This window comes from Acanthochromis polyacanthus, chromosome 11, assembly GCF_021347895.1.
Source record: "Acanthochromis polyacanthus isolate Apoly-LR-REF ecotype Palm Island chromosome 11, KAUST_Apoly_ChrSc, whole genome shotgun sequence".
Classification (NCBI taxonomy): Eukaryota; Metazoa; Chordata; class Actinopteri; family Pomacentridae; genus Acanthochromis; species Acanthochromis polyacanthus.
The window spans coordinates 27,835,176-27,860,132 of NC_067123.1; the positions used below are offsets into that span (position 1 = coordinate 27,835,176).

Below are 24,957 nucleotides of genomic sequence, written 5' to 3' on the forward strand. Positions count from 1 at the left end.
TTATATAGCAGCAGTCCCCCCAACTTTAACTTTTGTAGGAACATTCTCGGATTATTTTTTATAGCAGCCTTTGACACGATGCAGAATTTATTGATGAATCAAAGACTCCAAGCCGTCTGGTTCCTGAGGTGGTAAATGTTCATTGGCAAACTGTAGTTTTGCTCTGAGCATCTTTTTGGATGGCAACAGCTTTTCCATGCACTTTGACACCAACAATTGCAGAGTTATATGCAGATCCCGTGATGAAATTTTTGGCTTCTTGGAGACCTCTTTTTGCTTCAAATGTTCTGCTCTCGGGCTGAATTTGCAGGGGCGGCCAGTCCTGGCAGCAGTCATTCGAAATCTACACCATTAGTAGATTGTCCTTACAGTGGAATGATTTGTTTTGTTTTTTAAATGAAAATCATTTTAAGCCTGTTGCCAGACTCATGGGCATCCACAGTGTTTGTTTCTGAGGTTCTCTTTAGATTTGGGTCTTATGATTCAACGCACACTTCAGTAGCGAAATGAATAGCAGCAGTTCAAAGGTTTAAACAAGACAGACTCCACCTGTCACTGCCAAAGGACGTTCTAATCATTGGCACCTAATCCGAGGACCCTAATCCTAATCTCATACATTTGAAGGTATGATAAAGATGACTGATCTATTTTATTTTGCATTTCAATTATGTATATGTCTACAAAATGGAAATTTTCTGTGCCATTTGTTTGCCTTCGTGAATAGACGTTGCTTCAAAGAAAATCAAATGTTTGCTTGTACCTCTCTGTTAAAAAGACCCAACAGTAAGTAAACGCAATTCTAATTAGTCTTTATGGAAATGTTGTTCATGACAAGAACTGCATGAAATTGACAATTTCGCCACCTGCATCCCAAGAATGAATTCACCTTGGTTTCTCGTTCCTTGTCCCCAGGTGTCCGTGGTGCACCTGTTAAAAACTGTGCGTCTGCTTCGCTTGCTGAGGCTGCTGCAAAAGATGGACCGCTACTCGCAGCACAGCACAGTGGTCCTGACCCTGCTGATGTCCATGTTTGCCCTCCTGGCCCACTGGATGGCCTGCATCTGGTACATTATCGGCAAGATGGAGATGGAGGCCAATGCCTACAACTGGGATATCGGTGAGTGTTGCAGCAAAATGATGCCAAGTAGTATCCTAAATCCCAGAACGCCTACAAGCTCCATTGATGTTCAAACAAACAGTGAAGTGTTGGCTGCTCCGTTGCTGTTACTTTCAGCCCACCGGGGGAGCTATTGGACTCCACACCAAAATCAGTCGGAGCATCCTTTCAGCGCTGTTGGTGCTTGGATTAGTGTAACTAGGGATTGTAAAATAATCCAAGGTATATGTGTTTGATTTCACAAGCCTCTTTATTGTTTGCCTTCATTTAAAGTAGTATTTTGTGTTTTGCCAGAAGTCTCAACACAATTACACTGTGGAATGTCAGACAAAGTGAAAACAATAATTTGTTTCCCTGTTGTGTCTCGAGAGACACTTCAATATATTATAATATCAGATTTCAAAATGACACTTAATACAAAGCTTTAATGAGATCAAAAAACTGTGACTGCCAAAATGAGAAAGAAAATAATATGTTAGGGTTTGTTTACAGGCAAACTAGTCGAGAAGAATCAATGCTGACAGGAAAGTAAAAACTTATGTAAAAGCAGCTGTTGGATATTTCTCCGGCAAACCAGTTGTATTGTTGCAGACACTGAAACGGAAACACAAGAAAAATGAAAACGGTGATCCTAGATGAGTGCTCCATGTCTCCTACCTGTAGCTGTGGTGAGGGTTGCGTAGCATGTGAGGTGTGCATGCAGCATCAACTTTGTTCCAAGATGAAAAAAGGGGAAAAAAAATGGATCCGAGTGGCATCAAACACGGGCCAGAAATGTGGGCCTGAAAACCAGCTGCAGATTGGAGCTTTAAATCAATAAAGAGTTCTTTGTGGAAAAAGGGAGGATGTTTGGGGGGGTGGAGGTGGGGGGTCTGTCTATTTTTCTAGTTGAGAGAGCCATTACCCAGGTTTGTCAAACTCTGGACTGAATCAATAAAAAGGAAACACTGGGCTTTTATTACGAAAAATCTGTAAATTACATGGTGGCTTGTGATGCATAATAAAGGACATAAAGCTAAAATGCTGTATTTTGTACTGATCATCTGTCTGTATCTAAACATATATATGTACATATTTATATAGATTTATATACGTATTAATGTGTTGGAGACACATTCTTCTGTTTTTGTTTTTAAACTGAATTCATTGTGCATTTGACATCATGCTTGTGCAGAGCAGTTTAATTTTTCATTATTTTCAAACCAACTGTGTATCTAAAAAGACAAAAGCTGCTGTTTTGTTCAGCAAGATATTCACATGTTGTCGTGTTTGTCATGCTCCTAGAAGATTTTAAGTTTAAAAACCATCCAGGATGAAGCATATTGCACAAGTATGGATTTGTTGTTTGGTAATAAAGCATTACAGCAACGGTGCAATCCCTCACGGAGTGACATTAAAAACTCCACATGCATGTGACTTTCAAGTGCAGATTGTGTGTTTTAGCAGCTATATTAAAATTAGGATTTCCTCATTGATTTTATTGATTCGTCAGTCTGTTGTTAAATATTTATTGAATGGAAAATGTGAAAGCGCCAACTACATCAGTTGTGTGTGTGTGTGTGTGTGTGTATTGTAAAATCATGGTAAATGGTTTGATTCTTTTCATAATTATGATGGCGTCTCCAGGCTTCCTCCTTCAGCCTCCAGGTCACTCATATAATGAGGCCCCCTGGGCTGATCTCCGGTCAGTATCAATGAGCTGCGCTGCCTGCAATTCCCTCGCTCTTGCGTCTTCATAACTGGTTCCAGGTCAGCATTGACTGGGTCATGGGAGCAATGCAGATTTCTCTTCTCCAATTACGGCATTTCAGTGTCATACAATAACAGGCCAGTACATGTGGCAGGATTAATGTGTTGTATCCTAATTATGCATTTCTGATGCCGGAGTGAGTGTTGAAGTCAGGCAGCTATGAGGTGCTCCCATCCAATTACCATTCATCAGTGTCTGCAGGAGCCTCTCCTGGGATCAAATGCATGTCTCTGCTCTGTGCTGACCAGGGATCAGTTCTGGTTCCCAAACTATCTGATCTGCCTCCACTGAGATCCATTGTTCTGGATGTACAAAGCATGGAGGACAGCTAACCACAATGCTGTTTGGTTTGTCTGTATCTACATGCTGCACTACATGGAGCAATGAGATGACTAAAGACAATGAGTGGGCCATATTTGTGGAAATTTGTAATAAGGCACATGTTTTTCTTTTACTGTAATGAAAGTTAATTAGTTCCTACCACTTGTCTATGTAACCATCCCTGTCTCTTTTTTTATATATATATATATACCTTGTTAAAAACAGGATGGCTCCATGAGTTGGGGAAACGTCTGGAGTCACCGTACTTTGCCATAGGAGGAGTTAATGGGACTGGCAATGGTCCCTCCATCCGCAGCGTCTACATCGCTTCACTCTACTTCACCCTCAGCAGTCTGACCAGCGTGGGCTTTGGCAACGTGTCGGCCAACACCGACGCTGAGAAGATCTTCTCTGTTTGTGTCATGCTTATCGGAGGTATACAGAATACATAGACTACATGAACTGCTCTAAAATAAAGTCACATTAGTGTAGGCGCACACATTTACAATTCAGTTTTATTTATATAGCGTCAATTCACAGCACATTTCATCTCAAGGCACTTCGTATAGCAAAGACTTTACCAGATCTAAGCAGAAGAACTCAAAATATCCAAAGTTTCATTTTGAAAACCTTTTAGGAAGCACTTGGCAGCAGTGGAGAGAAAAAAGTCCCCTTTACCAAGAAGGAAAACCTCTTGGTTGGCATGAGGTGAAAGGGAGAGGTAGCAGAGAAACAGCAGACAATGCATAAGAGAGCAATAAATAGCTTGGTGGTTGGTTAGATCAGTAACTGCAGATCAGAACAGATGAGACCTTCAAAACCAGGACAGGGCAAAATACAAACTACATTTCAGAAATGACTCCCACTTTGTGTCTAACACTAATGATCAGATGATTGAGACTCCATTCATTTTCATTCTTCATTCATTTTCAAATCCACGACTAATTCATCTTGTCTCAGTTTAAAGGTTCAATAGGAGTATCAACAAATCAGATTTTTCTACCCAAACCTTTCACATGTGCCATTATAACAGAATATTTGCAGGATGGTCTGATCCGGTTTAAACTGGATTGATACACTAGGTTTGGTTTTTGGGGATGAAGAGAGGTCACTGTGGTGGGGTTTTCCCTGTAGACACTCCAAACTCTGGTTGGGCTAAATGCTAAATGTCTCCCACTGCCTGGAGGCAGGAGCAGTCACAGACACACAGTACATACATGTGCTTGCGCAAACACAGCCACATCATCTCTGGGGAGAACTAAAACAAAGCACCTGTTCATATTTATAGGTGCCTATGAGTCAAATGTATAGATGGAATAGAATTCCAGGTAGCGTATGCTCTTTTATTCCACTGCACAGTTCAAAATGTGAATAACTGTGCACCTAAAGAGGCATAATTTTGCTATAATTCCTGTAGTAACCATTGCTGTACTGTAAAATAAACTTTCAAAGCTCTCCATTGTGTGGCTAAAAGCTCAATTTTCTTTCTTCAATGCTCCATGTCAGAAACAGTGATCAGTTGTACAGCAATCATACTTTCATGTCTGCTGGCGTGCAGCGCAGCTGCGGCTGCAGTTGAAAACTGAATGAGATTAGGAGAATACATTATCTGTGGGCGTGGGAAGGGCAGGTATCTGTCATACCGATCAAATAAGCTCCTGTCAGTCCTGACATTGATATTCCTCTGGGAGGAGGAGAGGTGCAAGACATGACTGTAAATATAAGATCTGGATGGTTTGTCTGTTCATTAGATTACAACCTACAGGCACTTAGGCACTAGGCCTTATTCCAGATTGTTTTTGTTTGAACATATCTTTTTATCTATGACATGAGAATACACCTGACTGCTCCATTTCTCTCAGTGCACTGGTGACCTGGTTTGAACAGGCATCTCCTAGTCATCCTACTAATGTTGAATAAATGTTCCTACACTTACACTAAATACACTAAATATGCCTCTGCAAGCCCCAAAGGCTAGACGTTTCTATGTTTTGGTTTCCCGTCTTGACAGTCCATCGTGAGCCTTTCACTATATTTCATTCCTGCTTATGCTCCATTATCAATGACCTGTCTAACTCTCATCCCTTTTCTCTGTGTGCTCACCTGCAGCGCTGATGCATGCTTTGGTCTTTGGTAATGTGACAGCCATTATCCAGAGGATGTACTCACGCTGGTCCCAGTACCACACCAGAACCAAAGACCTCAAGGACTTCATACGCGTCCATCATCTGCCGCAGAGCCTCAAGCAGCGAATGTTGGAGTACTTTCAGACAACCTGGTCGGTCAACAATGGCATCGACTGTAATGAGGTAAAAAAAACAAACTAGGACAATCTGATTCATTTGTGCGAATCAGAATTGTTTTTGTTTTCAGGCAGTTTTCAGTTAAATTGGCGTTAGCTCTTTCCCTCCGTTCCCACATCAAGGATGTTTTAGACATGCAACAGCAGAACAAAGCGGGATCAATAATTCATTTGAAAGATCACATGCTTCTCAGTACTCCCATATCAGCCACATTTAAGCACATCATGAGAGAGATCGATATGACACAATCCTCCACAATGTAGGAGCATGTTCTCACTCTCGGATCGAACCGATGATGAAGGAAAGATCCCACTTTTCTCTCATACATGGTGATATTTGGATGACAGGATGTTTAGTTTTATTTCAGCTTAAGATGCAGCAGTCTTTTTGGCCATTTGGTTTCACACATTTTGACCTGTGGTGTGTGAAAACTGGAAAAATTAGTTAACCTCAACTCAATTTCGATGAAGTACATCAGGTTAAATACAATCCCGTGGCTGCTCCGTGGTTTTCCCAACCAGATTTAATTTCCTTTCCGTCGCCTCGTTTTGAACAGAATTTAGGCTAACAGCAGCAGACAGTGAACAGCACACATTAATGAACCCCAGAAAGTGGAGAAAAATAGAGACAAGTGGCTAAGTTTGGCATTTAGAGAAAACAGAAAAGCGGAGTGAACAACACCTTCCCTTGACAAGCTCTGTTAAACAGAAGCAGCCAGTCAGGAGTCTAATAGTAAGTCGTCCCTCCAGGCTGTGAATGCCTGCGAGACAGCTGTCAGAGCTCCGAGCAGGGCTTAGATGGAGTGATGATGATGATAAATCCGACAGATGAATTATAGATGGGCTTGTTGATTAAAGTCAGCCTGCATCTGATGACTCATTGATCAACTCTACGTGACGGGGAGCCCCGGATTTTTGTCCTGGCAAACAGAAAGACAGACAGACATGCGATTATTTTTTCTCCTTTTTTTTTTTAAAAGGGTTTTCCAAATTGTCTTTGACTGTATGTTAATGTGTGCAGCAACCACATGTTGATTTTCTGCATTAGCATAGAAGTAATAATGCAAAATTCAGCTTGTTTTACATGACATGTTTTCTCTGAAGGTCTCTCATTGAGTCAATATAAGTCCTAACTCGATGCTAACATTCCTTGCTGTGTCATAGGTTAGGAATCAGATAAGACATAACGAAGGCTGAAAATTTAATTAGTGAGTGTTTTCACAGCTGTCGTGTTCCCCCAGTCTCCTGCCTGCTTTCTCTTTTTTTATTCCGTTTCATTCTCTGCCTCTCTTCCTCCATCATCTTCACAGCTGCTGAAGGACTTTCCAGATGAGCTGCGATCCGACATCACCATGCACCTTAACAAGGAGATCCTGGAGCTGTCACTGTTTGCCTCTGCCAGTCGTGGCTGCCTTCGCTCGCTGTCACTGCACATCAAGACCTCGTTCTGCGCTCCCGGGGAGTACCTGCTCCGACAGGGCGATGCTCTCCAGGCCATCTTCTTTGTCTGCTCGGGCTCCATGGAGGTGCTGAAAGATGGCATGGTGCTGGCCATCCTGGGTATGATAAAGGGATGAAGAGGGAGGTTGTTGGTGGATAAGATGGAGCAAGAATCTCTCTGTGTCCATTATTATAGTTTCACAAAGAAACTCCCTGCAGCAGTCTTTATAATAAAGCTCTGTGTGGCTCATTATGTTAAAGCCAGGTCCTGTAAATGAGCTCATTGTTTAGAAATGAAATGAAAAGAAAGGGGCATTACAGTGTCCTGAGGGCTATAGAACATCCCGGAGGCTATTGTTATTAAGCTCCCATAAAATCATCTCTAGTTAGATGTCATTTTTCAACAATATGTTCTAGCAGTAAGAGCTGAAGAAGGCCTTATCTAGCTGTGCATACAACAGGAGGGAGGTGCATTCCTCATTTATACAGCTTTTCTTGATGCTACCTTGAAAATTATTTGCAGGTTCGCTGAGCAGAGCTGACAGGCAGATGTTGGAACAGAGACAAGCATACAGCTTCTGCAGATTGGATTATATTATCTAGCAGTAATCCATTCAACCCATGATTTTCCAATTCTGTACTGGTTAAGCCATTCCCAAGCCAGTGATGTCCAGCTGAGCATGGTCAAGTCTACTCCACAGCATTGTAATTCAGGCCTCTGTCACGTTCAATCTGTGCTGTCTAGTTAAGTCCAGCCCATTCAATCCATCCAATTCACTGGAGTTGGATCATTTAAGGTCCATCTAGTCTAGACTAGTTTACTGCTGTCTGGCCCAGTTCCTTATTGTTTGTTGAAATCAGTCTTTATATGGTGCCCGGGGCCAAGTTTGTTCTGCATTCTCACTTGCAGTTTTAAATTAACGTTTGATTTGCTAGAGGTACAGCTAATTTCAGTATCAGCTTCCAGCATCAACTTCTATTTATTCTACAACAGAAGCAGAACAACATCATACTTAAAAGGTCTGCTTCAGATAACCCGAAATCAGCAATTCCAAAAACAAGCTGCATGCTAAAATAGAAACTGGCTTCTCATTAATGAAGAGATGAGATTCCAAAACATTTGCAAAAGCTGCAATTCAGCTCAAACTAAGAAAATATATTTGTGTGTCTTTATTCATAAAACCATAATGATCATCATTTTTATCGAACAGGCTGCTCTATTCATGCAGCAGAAGTCATTATGTGAAGTTCTACTGAAAGAAAAAGCAGATGAAATAGCTTCAAAAGAGGCATAAAAGAAAAACAGACAAGCCATTGTAGCCAGTGACAGGGAACTGAATCAGACTCCGAATCAGAATCAGAGCGCCTTTATTGTCATTGTGAGCTCTGCATGCAGTGAAATTGGGAGTGCTACTCTTCTTGGTGCACAGAAAATGCAAATATTAAAACACAAAACCGCAGGGCATTCAGTAATCAAACACTCTCTCAAATGACAGCAAACAATCTAACAGAGAGCATCCATAAGGGCTCATCAAAATGCAGTAAACATCAAAATAAATGGCAAAGTCACCTTTTTACACTTTTCTTATGAAGTAATCAACTTTAATTGATTGAAACATTTAACACAAACCCATCAGCCACAACATTACAGCCACCTGCCTAATGTTGTTTCGCTCCCTCTTGTCCCACCAAAATATCTCTGACAAGTTAAAACATGGACATGGGACCTCTTGAGATGTCCTGTGGTATCTGATACTGAGATATTGACAGGTGGATCCTTTGGGTCTTGTGGGTTCCAGGTGGTGCCAGTACACCTTCGAGATTCAGATCTGTGGAGTTTGAAGGCCAGGTTAAGTTCTTTGATGTGTTTCTAGAGCCTTTCCAGAGCATCCTGCAAGGGAAAAGTCCCTGCCATCTGCGAGCAGTGCTTCCATTGGGGGCTATGGTTGATCTGTAACAGTGTTTAGGTAGGTGGTGCATGCCAAAGTAACATCCACATGAATGCCAGGATTGCATTGTAGCGACATGATCAATGTCATACAGCTGTCAGTGGTTTTAATGTTGTGGCTGATGCGTGTATCCCCTATTAGCATCTGGATTTAATAGTTTGTGCACTACAAACATAAAATGATTTTTTTTTTGTTATTACAGGAATTATGTGTCATTTACAGTAGGTTTATCCTCTTGCTTGCAGAGAGTTTAAATACATGATCAGTAACACTCTTTAATTTGTTCAGACGGCTGTTCATTGGCTTAGATTATCCCTTTGATGTACAACATTGGTCAAAAGTGACCCACATTCAATGGAAAATGGGTATCTCCTGACCTATGTTGTGCATCAAAGGGTTAAGACTACAAACGGGTAGAACTTGGACCTTTTGTTGCACGTTATACCCCCTACCCTACCGGTGTCAATACAGGCAGAAATGCTAAGAAATAATCTAACAATGTGGAATAATATCAAAAAGGCACGCATGGCAGGTTAACTGGTGATTATAAACTGGCTGCAGGTGTAAGTGTGGGGATGGTTGGGCATTATTTTTCAGCAAGAGTTAGCTTGGATAGGATCCAAACACCACAATCCTTCAAAGGGTACAAGCAGATATAGCTCCTGGATGAATAGATGGAGAAAAGGTTACTAAATCTGCTCCATTACAATATATGTCTACCAATGCAGCTTCTTCACCATTTATTGTATTCTCCCAAAATAGTCCTGTAAATGAGAAGATCAGATCAGCAGAAGCAATCTGTCCGATTTCCATCTTTGTAAAGCAGCTACTTGCAGAAGTTGTTGTGGAATTAATTTAGCACCATTCAGGTGGACAGATGGTTACATCCTCTGGTCTGCATCACAACTTCCTTTAAGTACATCTGCATGAGCGTGTACCTGCTTTTGCATCCTGGAGAGTCTCTTGATGCTCGCAAATTGTATAAACATTTAGGACTGTAGAGAAAAGCACCACAAATATCATTGCCCGCAGAATAAATCTGAAACAACATGCAAACTCCACCATGCTGTAATTCTGACCACGCACATCTGCTGTGTAACACAACCTCTCGCCATGAGTGACCCCGGTGGCTTCTGCTAGCTGACCCTCATGACACAGAGCTACAGACCAATCTGGCACAAGTGTGTGTCTGAGTGTGAGAGGGAGTGAGTCACAGAAAGTGAATTAAAGATCTAAATCTGAAACTCCATCCGTCGCTTTGTCTCTGCTGGAGTGGAGCTCACAATCTCTGTGTCAATCTTTGCGTGTGTGATGTTTGTGTGTATGTGTGTGTGTGTGTGTGTGTCTACCTGCTGTTTTTCTCACCACCTGCATGCAAGTGCTGCCGTTGAAAGCAAAAGTTTGCATGCGTTCGGGCGTTTGTGTGTATCGAGTAGGTGGAATTGTTTACTGCTGCACAGAATGGCGTGTGTGTGTGTGTGTGTGTGTGTGTGTGTGTGTGTGTGTGTGTGTGTGTGTGTGTGTGTGTGTGTGTGTGTGTGTGTGTGTGTGTGTGTGTGTGTGTGTGTGTGTGTGTGTGTGTGTGTGTGTGTGTGGGTGCATATGTGTGTGGAGGCTTGACAGGCAGAGAGCATTGTCTCTGTGCTCGCTTGCTGACTGTGCAGAAGGTCAGGCTGACATTGAGTGTCTGACTGAAGGAGAAAAAGCTTCTTTCTCGCCCATTCTTCTTCTCTTTCTGTGCGTCTTTCTGTATCCCCCTCCTCTTTCTTGTCACACCACAAGGCTGCAGCTCAGCCCCCCAAAAAAACAGAGAGTGGGTGAGAGCGAGACACCACAGAGTGAGAGGAAGAGGAGAAAGGAGTAGCGGGATATTTAAAAAAACAAAAAGAAACCAAATTTGCAGAGGCTGGACTGAGAGGGAGCAGAGAGGATGAAAGGAGAAATACAAGAAGAATGGAATTAGAGGAAGAAAGAAAGAAAAAGTGAATAACAAGAGTGGGAAGAGATGAAAGGTTGTGAATTAGATGAGAGGAGGGGATGAGAAAATTAAATAAAAGGGCAGCAGAAGAATTGAGGAGAGTGAAAACTAGAAAGCTGAAGCCCATTGAGGAGAGTGAGGAGACAGAAGGAAAGAAGAAGAAATGATAAGGGAAGGAAGGACAGAAACCAGAAGAAAGTATAACGCAAAGCAAAAATTGAATGGCACAGAAAGAAGTAGACAAGAAGAAAAAAGAATGGGGGAAGAAATGAAGGAAGTCAAAGTAAAAGAAAGAAGTAACAGTGGCAGAAAGGAAGAGGAAAGAACACTGAAAAAGGAAGACAAAAGGAAAATAAGAGAGGAGGAAAGAATGAAGAGATATTCATGAACATGAATGAGTTTGGAAAGGAATAAGATTTGAAATTCTGAGAAAAGAAGTGGGAAAGTATGAGAAGATAGAAAACACTAAGTAGCAAGAATTAAGGAAGGAAAATGTAATTAAAAAACACGAAAGACAGAAAAGAGTAAGAAAAGAATCGGGGAACCCAAAAAGGAAGGCCGCAATGAGGAAACAGAAGACAGTGACAAGGACTTTTGGACCAGTGAGAAACCTAGAAATGGAGCTCGAAGGAAAGAGGATGGGCATAATGACTGAGCTGAGGAGGAGTGGGTTGGAAGGAGAGGGAGAGAATAAGAACAGTCATGACTGCCACTCCATCAGCTGCAGTGTAATTTAGCAGCGTTCACCGTTCACAATGACCATAATGAATTATTTATCCCTGCTGAAGGGACATGAAGACGAACGGGGTGCTCATCTTCACGCTGTATGCAGAGAACAGCTGTCATAGCCACGTAACATTTAGTCAAAACACTGAGAGTCATTGTGCTTTTCAAATAATAATCTCACACCAAAACAAAACAGGGATGTTCATTGCGTCATTAAAGTAGTTCCTGTTTTTCACTTTGCGGTCCAAAAAAAAAATTGATACATGCACAGATGACCCTTTAACATTTTCATTCTTAGGACAAAGAAATTATTCACATATTTATTCATGAGACTTCATCCATGAAAAAGCTTCAAACAGACTTCGGCAAATGATCTAATTTGCAAAAATCCATTTCATCAGGGGAATAGTTTGTTACAAAGAGAAGCCGTCTCAACTAAAGACTGGCTGTAACTCCACAATTCCTCTTGCTCTATAGGAAAGCATTAATCCAAAAACTTAATTCTACCAAATGGGAAATTTTCAATAACATACAGAAAAACACTCTATGGTAAAAAATTATAAATGATGCCCAAAATTGTGTAGATTAAATGGATAAATGACAATGAAGTGAATGCTTCAAACATCAAAGGGCCAAACTGCATTCCCCTAAAATAGATGGATCTTTAAAATCATGCAGAAGCCATATGGAGATGAAAGGAAGGCATCAATGGCTAATTAGTTAACATAGTAATGCTCGTAATGTATAACAGCATTTGCTTCTTTGCATAACCTCCTCACATGTCAATTAAAATCCCTCTTTCCGAAACTTATTGACAGTTATAGATTTGGTGTATTATTGTACTTATTCGTGAATAATTTACTGACTAGAATTCTGTTTGACTTATTTGTACATTAGCAACGCAAATACAAATTCTAAGTATTGACAAAAACAAAGTTGCTCACTTTTTTTTATTGATAAATACCAAATGCAATTAAGTGGAAATTGAAGCTTTTTTAAATTGGGTATACCTTCTTTTTTATCTATTTCAAACTTAAAACAAGAATATAGTCCTTTTTTTTTTTGTACATTTCATTTTTCCGCTGTCCATTACCAATGAAAATCAAGTAGTTTTTTTGTGTATGTGGGTGAAGTTTCCATTTTTCATTTTTTGGCACGATACAGGGACTTATGTGGGAACTTTACTGCCAGGAGAATGAGCTGGTTTGTAAATGAGCTGCCTGCAGCCTAAAAATAAGCTAAAGTTAACTTTTTAGTGTGATATTATCTTAGTTGAGGGGCATTGACTAACTTTATGGAAAATGTTCCACCTTTTCCATACTCAAATAAAGCAGATGGCACAACGTCAACATCGCTCTTATCCACAGCTGCTGTTTCTCTCACAAGGTTGGTTCTGGATATACCATTGCAGTGTCTGACTGGGTTAAAACCAAGAACCTTCTTGCAGAGAGGCGTCTGTACTAACCAGTGCACCATCATGCAGCTCTTGCTTTCCAACTTCTTACATTCATTTTGAATGCAGTTGTGTGGTGCTAAAGCTTTGTCTGTGCTCCTTTATTTGTCGAAAAAGACTAAAAGGTTTGTCGGTCTCTTAAGGTGAAAATACTGTGCAGTACATAATGATTCAACAAGTGTGTGTTGCTAGACAACAGGAAAGATAAGAAGCAGCCCTTTTATTCTTTACACACTCTTGTTACAAAGTATGAAACTGTTGCTGCTGGAGCTGTGATACTAGAATCCTAAAATCATTTACACCATTTGAATCTCGAGGCTTTGTGCTTTCAAACAATGTATAATTGGGGCGAGAGCCAGTAAAATAGAACAACAGTGAATCTTCTCTTGGCGTGTATTCAGGCTTGTGAGTGTTCGGGGGTTAATGCTTCAGTGTTATTCTGCTCCAAAACCTCTCACACCCTCCAAGCTGAGTGCTGTCTTAGAAAGCCTTCAATAAATGGAACATCTGAAACATGTCGGAGCGTCTGCATTAGAAGCTACACAGGCTGCATCTTCCACCTCTTTTACGGGCATGTGAACATTTTATTCTGTGACCCCTTTTCTCTGACCCGTCTTCTCCATATCTGTCTGAGCAGGTAAAGGTGACCTGATCGGAGCGAACCTGTCCTTAGATGATCGGGTGATAAAAACCAACGCGGATGTGAAAGCCCTGACCTACTGTGACCTGCAGTGTATTAATCTGAAAGGACTCTATGAAGTGTTGGACCTCTACCCGGAGTACTCTCATCACTTTGTCCAGGATATCCAGCAGGACCTCACATACAACCTGAGGGAGGGACATGAGACACATGTAAGTGCATCCAAGTAGTACTGAAAGATAAATATGAAATTCGCCAACGATTACACTCAAAGTGAAAAAACTTTCTTAAAAGGAGCTCCGTGGTTTAACCGTCCAACTCTTAAACCTTGAAGCAGGTTTTAAAGAACTGATGTTTTAAAAAAAACACCAAAATCGCACATTCAACAAACTACTGAACTGTCGGATTTTTAACTTTCCGACAGCGCTTGTACTAAATCTAAGCTTCAATTTGCAATACTTCATCAAAATCTCTTTATTGTACGTGCCTCATTTTAAAAATGTCAAAAATTATTCTAGATTCTGTTAAAAACACAAAAAAAAACTAATTCCTGGACTTTTTGGCTTATCTAGGCTGAACTGCAGGCGGTATTCACACTGACCACATACAAAACAAGTGGACACAAACCAAAATATAGATAGTAAAATATATATAGCATACAGAGTTTCCATGTTTTTCAAGTGTTGGTAACAATTGTGGGCACTGTCAAAAAAATTGTACATCTTTTTTCCAGTCTTTTTCCATTTTTGTGAAATACAAAAGAGGAAAAATAGGAGAAATGTTTTATTATTTATGTTTATATTGTGACTTCATTATACTCCATAAAAGACTTACTTGAGTTCTCTCTACTTCTAGTCATGGTTGTGCCTTTTCCATAGAGGTGCAGGACTTTATACTGTAGTGAAAAATGAGCCTACAGTGATGAAACATGTCACAGGAGCCAAAAACGTCCAGAGAGCACTTAAGATTTAGAGGATTAAACTGATTTTCAATTAGACTTCACGCACCCAAGAGTCACTGTGTCTCACTGTGATGAGAAAAATGGTTCGAAAACATGTGAGGAGCCGATTATGCCAGGAAATATTTAAATAGAAACAGCAAAACTAAATAATCTTTTAACTTCATAGTCCCTGATAGTGGCAAATTTTAATTTTTTGTATTAGAAAAAAATAAATGAATGGGCTCGTAGTGTAACTCACAGCGGTACAGTGCAAGGAAAGCAATTATTGTTCACTTGTCAATTGCACTGTGTAAGGAATCAGAGTAATGTAACAGTGAGAGACAGACTGATGAGCGGAAAGAGAGGAAAGAAGTTTGGAGGGCAAGAAATGGACTTTAAAAGTGGCTGGAGAAAACAAGAGAGGGAAAAGCTTTAAAATCATGAGTGTGTGTGTGAGAGTGAGAGAGCTTGAGGGAGGGCAAAAATAGCCGGGGTGCTTGGAGAAGCTCTGCTGCTGTAATTAAAGTCAGGTGTTTCAGTCTCTCCTGCTCAAACACCACTGGCCCAGTTTCACACACACTACATGCCGCAGGGCTTTTAGGTGTGCAGAGGGGCAGCCCAAATCTCAGCACTGAGTGGAGTTTAAATGAAGACGGGAGGAAGGAAGCAGTTCAGGATGGAGAGCTGTTTGTGGCTAAAATGTTGCTGTTTGACTGAAACACAACAGTGTCAGTGCATTAAAGGGGCACCGAGGAAGATTTTAGTGGAAATGTAGCGTTGCCTACATTTCCCGTGAGCCTCGGCGCGCACAAACCGTCATAAACGAGCGAGCAAGCCTCAGGAAAGCTGGCGGAGTTGAAATCATTGTTGAACAATAACGTGTGTAAATGACTCCGCGGTCTAATGTTGTAAAACCGAGTTGTCAAAGCTGCTCGGAGCTACGGAGTTAACCGAACGTTAGCTCCGAGCTAACGTTACATTAGCTCCGAGCTAACGTTACATTAGCCAATACCCACACAGTGTTTTTGCCACAAAGTTAGTCAGCTAAACCAGTCACAGTCAAATGAATCCCATAGTCTACTAACCACACATCGCAAGCAACACACGCAAAAGACAAAAGAATTGTATCAAACTTACAAAGCGCTAAAGTTACGTACCTGTCTAGCAGAAGCACAGCCAGCTCGGCATCTGTTTTGATTTCTTTTTGCTCCCGGAATTCTCTCCACCTCTGAAATGCCTGTCCAAGATTAACTTTTCTTTTGCTTCCTTGTCGATCTGACAACCTTTTTGCTTGCAGACTTTGCTCCGTTCGCTTCCTTTTGCATTCCATGTGTGCCGTCTTCTCAACCAACTCTCCGCTCTGCTACTGCTAAAAACAACTAGCTCCGCTTTGCTACGCTCCGTCAGCGCACGCACACCGTATTTGCTGTAAATCGCTCCGTCTCTCACAGGAAATTCTGGACGAGTCAACAAAAAATTAATAAAATACAAATATTTACAAAACCAAATGATTCAGGAATCGAAAATGGGGGCATTAATAAGTGTAAATAACGAAGATTCATCCACATTAATATGAGACTTTGTTACGAGCATAAAAATCTTCCTCGGTGCCCCTTTAAGGTGAATTATTTTTCGTCCTCATGCATTGCATTGCTGTACTCATTTCAGAAAACAATTCACTGTAGAACCCTGTGAACTTGCTCCTCTGTAAATTAGAGCTGAGAAATGAAAGAGCACATGTTGATTGCTTTTCCCTGCACTTCATTTACTGTATATTTCCTCTCTGGCTGTCTTCCAGGTGAAAGCAAGGCTGTCCACATCAGCTCTGGAGACTCAGGTAACAAACCGTCAGCACGCAAACAGTAACGTCGCCTTAATGCATCAGACTAGTCACATCGCCTTATATGTTAACACCCATCAGCCCACAATATACAAAAATAAGACTCAAATTGAGCACAGTTTGATTTTTCTGTCCTTTGAAAAGTCTGTAGGTCGACCCGCCAGCAGACCTCCATCACTGATAATGGAAGCAGTCATTCTTTTCAACTTAATGATTCAGATAGAGATTTTTTTATATAGTGTGAAGATTGATGAAGGAAAAAGATCAATTCTGCACAAAATTAGTTGCAGTCATTAAATCGTGGCGGCACCAGAATAGAGGGCGATGAAATACATACTGTCAAGCCGCTCAGATGTTTTACAGCTGAATCAATTCATCTGTCGAGGCCATTAACCTCACACTGGCGGTATTTTGGTCTCAGAAAGATGGGTCACAGGCCGCTGATCAATAGGGTACTGTAGACTGTTGTTATCAGATTGTTTCCTCGTCTTACAGTTGATCAGCTCCACAGCAATTTAACGACACTGCAGACCTTTGCCAAAAGAAACAGGTGTGTGTGTTTGTTGAGACAGATGTCAGAGGTCACCAGTGTTGAATTTCCTCTTCTGTAGTCTAAAATGTTGATGTGAGGCTTTCCGGTCACCCATGTCACTCATAAATCCAGCTGAGTGAGCTGCTCCTTCATCTTAAAAGTGCATTTCTTTGTACTGAAGGAACCTTTTGAGCCTTTCAGGTTCACAGTACTAACTGTGCAAATTTACATTCAACATCTTTAGAGGAAGCAGAAACAATATGATAGCAACATTTAAATATGGAGATTTAAGTTTTCTTGAAAACGAGGTATTTAAGCAAAGTGGATATCATTAATACACATGATTCACATGACTCAATTCAACATAAATATATTCTAATTTCATGTCAGCTCTCAGCTTTCTTCATAGTCACACAATGTACAAAAGTTCTCTAAGCATCCACGCTCCAACATCATTCCAACATGTCCTCAAGTCACATGCTTGATGCTGCTTTCAACGTCTTTTTTTTTTGTTAATTTTTCTACCAGTCAGGGGTGAGAAGGAATGGGCGAGTGGTTCAGGGCTATCCGCCCATCATAGAGGCGCAGGAGGAACACGAGGAAGATGCAGAGGAGGAGGAAGAGGAGGAACGAGAGGCCATGTCTGTTTCTCTGGCATCAGAGCAGAACCGAGCGGTGAACCTCAGGGATGCTGGTGGTAGGTCTCCTCTGTGCCAGCCCAGTCAGAAGACCATGGCTCAGATCTCCAGTAGATCTCGGAGGAAAATCCAGGAAATTAGTGTCACCGCTCTAGATCCTTCCAGCCTCAGCCCCAGGTGAGTTTCATCACCAGTGATTTATCTGTCGGCCTGTCCAGGCCTGTCTCTGTCATGTTTATTTTTGTCAGTCTTTGTACATGTGGTACAAACAAGGACTGAGTCAAAGTGACTCACAAAATTTAAATTTCATTGTTTGATTTGCTAAACTTTGTCACAGTCAAATTGAAGTTAGAGAATCTGATTTTAGACAGGAAAACGGCTGTAATTTTAACCAGACTGAGACTGGGTCATTGCGGGCTTGAGTGGGATCTGGTTAAAATGGGCAAACACCCAGATGGGTTGTGTCAACACTGCAAACAACCTCAAACTGTTAAGCACGTCCTTATAGATTGTCCACTGTATGAAGACAAGAGAGAGCAGATGTTTCATACTATCACACCAGTATGTGGAAGTAGTATCAACTTAAAAACTGTTCTAAGCCCGTCCAAGGGACAGGGTTTTGCCGTAAGGGCGATTTTGAGCTTTCTGGCAGCCACTGATCTGCTAAGGATTTAATAGTAGCTGCGATTTCAGGCTTCACCAAGAAAGGCAGCAATGTGCCGTGAGGCACCTAGTCTGCCGGAATTCAGAAGAAGAAGAAGAAGAAGAATCTGATTTTCTTTGATGTGGCCTATTGACCAGATAAGAGGGCTGTATGCCAAAGCCAGTTCAACATATCCAGACTTTCTTTGTGTAATCCGGCTCGACAAAAACTAAAGCCTCAGTCAGAGATAACAGGTATCACAAAGGAGGTTATCAACTTTCTTTGTCAACTCAGGCTTTCAACTTTGGCTCAACATACCTCGCTAACCCTTTAATGTTCATAGTACAGCCTTCTGGGATAGAGGAAGTTTGTTTTTTTATGAAGGGGAGCCTGACAGAAAAAGGAATGAATCACCAATGAGCTGGTTAGTATAGTTAGCATAAAGACTATAAGCAGCTACAGACAGGGAGCTTTGTTTGTGTGCAGTAAATGTTTCAGTAAAACTGCAAACCGTCATTTTTATTTGTTTTATTAACCCTCTGAACACCAAGCAGTTTCTGTGTCTCGCTCTTTTTACACACTTTTTATCATTCACTGTGGGCTCAATTTTCACTGCAGTATGTGGAAAAACCTCAACTATGACTGTGAGAGAGAATCCAAAAATGTCTTTTGTGCGGAATGACAAAGTTATAATGCCATAACTTCAAAGAAATGAAAAAATAGTTACATTTCTTCAATTTCAACAAAAATGAGAAAAAGGAATCGGTATGTGCAACATTTTTACCAAATACCCAGAGGTGTTATCAATAGTGGAAACAAGGTCGACTCTACATACGTGTAGCATTTTTACCTGGCTTCTGCTATGTGTAACCGCTGCCAACAGTTCAGCCGAAACACTCAGATTTTTTTTGTGTGTGATTAATGGTCGCAGCTAAGCCACTAATGCTTTTCTAGTTTTCTTGAGAACTGCAGAATTTTTTGTTTTTTATAGAATCTGGTTAGAGCAAAGAATTTATTTTTTACTGAATTTTAAATTAGACATGTTTAATAAAGTGATTTTTACTTTTTGGGTTTATTTTTGTTTGGTTTTGGTTCATTTTTTTTAAGCTTATTATATTGGCACTGATTTTTTTTAGACTTCATTGGAACAAAGAGGATGCAACGCTATAATTTGAGAGATTTAAAAGTGCTGGTTGAAAAATTTAATTTACACATAAATCACCATGCACTACAGTCAATCTCTGGCCAAACAACTTCACACAATAATAACAAAGCCTATCAGCACCAGATAATCACTCTGTATTTGACAGTATGCCGAAGTTTTAAATCTATTTTTCTGTGCCGATATTCCTACACTGGCACGCTGGTAGCCATGTTTTATATCAACCAGCAAAGACTGATCTCCGGAGCTGAGGAAGAGAGCAGTTGTAGCAACAGAGATGTAGCGGGCTGCAGCTGTGGGCTCATATCGAGACGTGACAACAGCCTCTAGTAGTAAAAACCCAGGAGCTTCTTAATTGGTCTGATTGTCTCACATGAGAGCAAACTTTTAACTTCTACTCAGCAAAAAAACAAGCAAATAAGTGTTCCTAAAATGTCTAGCTACTGATTCAAGACCACATTTAAGCAACATCCATCACCAGGATTCAATAGCCAACACTGGTGTGTCTCTGCAGGATAGTGGATGGTACTGAGGACAGCGAGAGGACAGAGGGTTCCTTCTCCTTCCCTACTGGCCGAGGTTGTCCTGTCAAAGAACCAACCAGTGCCTCAGCCTCCACCACAGGTCTTCCCATCACAGCACAGCACCGCACACAGCAGCGTACCTCTCAGATATCACATAAAACCACTTAAAGTCTCAGTGAAAAATGTTCTCCTACCGTACTTTGGAGTAATGAGGCTGATTAATGTCTTTGGAAGTCTACAGTATATATCTGCTGTCTTGACGTAACGACTGTGGGGTGGAAATTTGTACTTGCTTGAAGTGATATATAATTTTGTCCAATTTGTCACAGACTTGCTGCACATCAGCACAGCAGAATTAGCAGCGAAAGCAGAGGAGACCAGAGGACAACTGCGACACCTCGACCGGCAGGTAGGACTGTTGCGAATAATTCAATTTAAGGTTGGTTTGAGGTCAGCATTAGGATTAAGGAAGTAGTGGCTGGTTAGGGTTAGCGTTAGGTTAAGCCTCCAGGATATGAACGGGAGCCAAATCCTCTGAAGAAACATGACTCTGTATGTGTGTGAGGTGAGGCAGACAGAGAGACAGACAGGTGGGCTCAAGGAAGCACGAGCCATATGGTTGTATCAGCATGTCAGACCGAAAGAAGTAATGAACCAAAAACTGAACCATAACAAGGTAAAATGGTTATTAAGGCTGTGAATTCTTCCCACACACAGTTTCTATGATAGTTTTACGTTAATGTATAGTGAATATGCTGCGTGTTGTCTCTATGCATATGATGGTGTTGGATTATATGTATAGGTTTAATAGATCCGAGTGGTCTGTTGTCCAGCTTGGCATAATCTGTTCACACATACACACTCAGACTCTCGTGCTGCGTCCTGTGGTTTTGAGTGGCGAGTGGCTAAATTGACATTAGACTTTTGGCAGCTGAGGAGGGGTGTTTGCTTCCTCCCGCTAAGCCTTAGTGTGCATCATGGGATGAGCAGAGGCAGAGAGACATATAAGACACAAAGAGAGGAAAAAGATGAGGAAGTAAAGTCTTCTCATCACAGTAAACTTGATGAATGGAAAGCAAGAAAAAGATGAAACGTGAGAGGAGTGAGACAACGGCACAGCACTTTCACAGTTTTTCATATCAGCTCTGTTGCGCTTTTTCTGTCTCTGTGGGTTGGCAGTGTTTGACAGGAAGACTCTCAGCATGGTCTTGGTGGTTGTTAATCCACACTTGGATCCATCCACACTGATCACCATAGGCGATTAATTTGATACGCAAATACGCACACACAATGACAAAATGGCAGATGAGGACATTGTATTTTATACGGTGCATTTAGGTGCAAAATCAGGTTTATTATCAAAAAAATTAATACATGCAGTTTATAGTGTGTTTGTTTTAGCCCATTTCCTTCGTGTTGAGGCTGTAACACTGCTGACTTGAACTGCCTTCCTCGGGAGTTTAAGGTGGTCAAGTCAAACCAGTCATCCGTTCCTGCTTCCTTGTTGTTTCTGCTGCTTCGTAAAAACCCCAATAATTAACCCCCAAAAAAACAAGGTACTGATTTTTAAATTAAAATCAGAGAGCAAGAGCCTGTGGAGAACATTTTCCACAGTTACGCAGCAGACTAATTTAGTTTAATTTATTAATTTAACCTTTGTTTAAACAGGGAGGCCCGTTGAGATCGAGCTCTTTTTTTGCAAGGATGCTTGGATTCACAATATATGAAACCGTAAAAGCACATAAAAATGACAACAAATACACCAAGAGCATCAATGTAAAGGACACCATCAGTTAAAAAATACATGGATTAATTCTTATTTAATTTTATCGGCTTTTACAGATTATTTTATGTGGTACACGCTTTTAATTTAATTTCCTAATGTCAGTGTTGGCATGATGTTTATGAAAACCAAATATTCTATGACTTGTATAACGTGAAACCTAAGTATTAATAGTTATAAAGCCTTCTTTTGCCAAATTTGCCAAAAAGTGCCTTAATTAAATGAAATTCAGAACTGTTCTCTTTACTCTGCCAATGACTGGAACCTAAGAGTCTCATATAGAAAACACAATGAGTTCTGAAGCAGATTTGAGCCTAAGGGCAGAATGATAAACTGCTTTGAAAGGTTAAAAGGAGAAGTCAGGAGCATGCATATAAATTAAATCACCATAATCCATAACGGATGAAAGGGTTGACTGAACGATTTATTTTGTGCCATTCTGAGTAATTTGTGCCTTATTTCTACAATAAAATGTTCAAATCAAGCCAGACGTTATTTCAAAGAGTATATTCTTTCAATTGATTCTCCATTTCACTGTTTGTTTGAATAGCAGAACATGACTCAATATTCGCTGTGAGGAACATTTATTTGAACCACCAACTGACAAGGTTAATGCAATTGCTTATTCTGACAAGCATGGCAACAGTTTAATGAACTACAAATCGTGTGCACACAGCAATACAGCAGCCCTGCCTCTAAACCATGGTCTCTTACCTTCACCCTTTGACTTGAAACTAAAACTGTGCATTGGAAAGTGTTTGTTCCAGCGGGAGATGAATAAGGAATTAACAAGACTGAAGCAAGACCCGATGCACTGACCTCCGTACTGTGTCGAGGAAATCCTAACGCACAGCCGCACAGGAGAGCTGAACAATGAGAGCGTTGCCTGTGCAGCCTGAGTGACTGCACTTGTAATTACCAGAAGAGTCAGCTAGAAACACATTACGAAATGATACGCATGCTGAGTGAGGCACACACTTGCCTGCTCAGCAGTAGCGACCCACTTTTGTAAAGAAACAAAATCAAGCACTTAGGACAGAATTTTTAAGCAGCGCATAGACTTGAAGAGGCAGTCATTTATTTTTTTCAGTCGGTCAGCTGGGGGGCAGCGGAGCTTCGTTTTTGCTGGAGTATTTATGCAAAACTGAAATTTGAATAACAAAATGTAAATGAGCTACAAGAGAATGTTTATTCATTACATTGTGAGCGTGAGATTGCACCGAACAGCGAGCAAAGACGGACATTTTTTTAATTGTATGATCACCCAGGCAGCCCAGTGGGCAGTCAGGCTGATTTTAATGCAATATGATGAATCAGAAGCTGCTTAATATGGTGGATTGTACACTGTAGTACTACTCTTACACACTTATTCAGATTCAAATACTTTTTAAAAAGTCTCACAGACAAAAAGCATCAACTTTGTTTGGTCGAACAATGCTTTTATGGATTTTTAGGGGGCTTAACATGGACCTGTAGCTGCATTGGTCATCTGTTGCTGCTGTTTTCTCCGACCATCTCCACAGATGCTCGTCTCTGATGTAGGAGGACCGGAATCATGTTGACAGCGTGTCAGATTGGACTGCCCTGCCACTCTCAGCTTTTCTATTTTTGTCAGAGCTGGAGTTTAGACCCGGGCTTTTTATCAGCCACTTGAGAGGAGGAGAGATGGGACAACTGTGAAAGAGGGAGAGAGACTATTTTGTCCTGTTAAAGCCCCTGTATCACCACTGACTCACTACAGTAGATCAAAGTTAAACAACAGTGATGTAACAAGATCCTGAAAGAGATTCTGGCCATTACCTGATGTCTGAGTGGGATAAAAGAATTTGGCCAACATGTTCAAAACGCACTCCTAAATGCTCGTACTGTATGTATAGAATGCTTTGTAAAGGGTGTCCATGTAACAGAGAAGGAGAAGAGGGAGCCCTGGGTCTGATTTGGTGTGTCGTGATCACCTCTTGACATATTCGCCCAGCGACTGGAGCGGTTCCCACCTGGAGTTGTGTGTCCTGCTGAGGGCTGATGTGCATCCAGTGGCACTGATGTGCGTGATTGGCCTGATGAATGGTCATGAGCATTTTGACTGGCAGAAGCAGATGGCACCTTGGCAGAGCTTCATGGTCGTGCCCTGTGTGGACTCGACACGTGCAGAGAGCAGCTAATCACCAGCGCCCCTCATCAGTGTAATGACCAATTATGGCAGCTTGATGTTACATGCAGAACGGCAGGCACAAGACGGATATTTTGACCCAAAGAGGATTTCCAGAAAATACCAAATTCATAATAATCCTGTGGGCTTTTTCTTCCTGAAAGTTCGTTTCCAATGAAGCTACATAAATGTGAGTCAAATACCACAAGAAATAAGAGACAAACTGAATCTATAGCCTCATAAACACAAGTCACTCTGAACATGACTTGTTTTGCTATGGCAGATATTCATCTAATTTATTAATTAACATTATGAAGCATAGTACTAGCTGCTCTAGAAGTGCTCTATGTACTTGCATTCGGGTATTGGGTTCACCTTATTGCAGCTCTGTACAATTAAACCACCTACTAGTTTAATTTTGTTGGTTTGAGTTACAAGAAAGACAAGTATTCCTGTCTGTTTTTTTACTTAATTTCTAGTCCTCCCTCTGTGGCTGTTAATTCAGCTCCTAAAAAAAACTAATCTCTATCAATCAAAATTACATGTTTATCCCCATAAAAAAGTAATAATGTAGCTCTACTCCGTCTCCTTTCATTCCTTCCCACTCGAGCACACCAGCTCACCTACTACAACTCCTCTACACAATACAGTGGCAAGTTGTAATTTAGCTATACATTTCCGAATCAAAAACTAATTCTGAAGATGGATGACAGTACAGAAAGTTCCACCCTGTAGTAAGACAGGATTGCCTCCTTAACTTTACATCACAAACTCTGTAAATCTCAATCCGTTTTTTTTTTTTTTTTTTTTTTTTTGGACTGTCATCAGGCAGCTACAGTTCCGAGAAAATACTTAACCATGACGTCTACTGCTTGTTTTTCTCATGGTGTCTTCCAGTGTAGAAAAACACCACATGTACATTTCCAATGCAGTCTGTGAGATCTTAGTCTTTACTAACTCTGTGCTGTCTGTGGTTGCCACGGTAACAGCCAGTGTGGTTTAATGTAATACAACAGCCAATATTTGTTGATTTGCTGCATTTTCAAAAATAACAAGTAATGCAGAGCAGC

The 24,957-nt window shown here is 40.9% G+C and overlaps 1 protein-coding gene across 1 annotated transcript in view; it reads left to right on the forward strand.

The window, feature by feature from the left end:
* The window catches only part of kcnh8 (potassium voltage-gated channel, subfamily H (eag-related), member 8), a 62,780-nt gene that overhangs the window by 33,499 nt on the left and 4,324 nt on the right, over positions 1-24,957 (forward strand). The window contains 9 exon segments of the mRNA XM_022200611.2: positions 913-1,117; positions 3,414-3,623; positions 5,298-5,497; positions 6,801-7,050; positions 13,674-13,888; positions 16,415-16,453; positions 17,517-17,803; positions 19,946-20,055; positions 20,285-20,364. Of these exon segments, the coding sequence (XP_022056303.2) occupies positions 913-1,117; positions 3,414-3,623; positions 5,298-5,497; positions 6,801-7,050; positions 13,674-13,888; positions 16,415-16,453; positions 17,517-17,803; positions 19,946-20,055; positions 20,285-20,364 (1,596 nt within the window).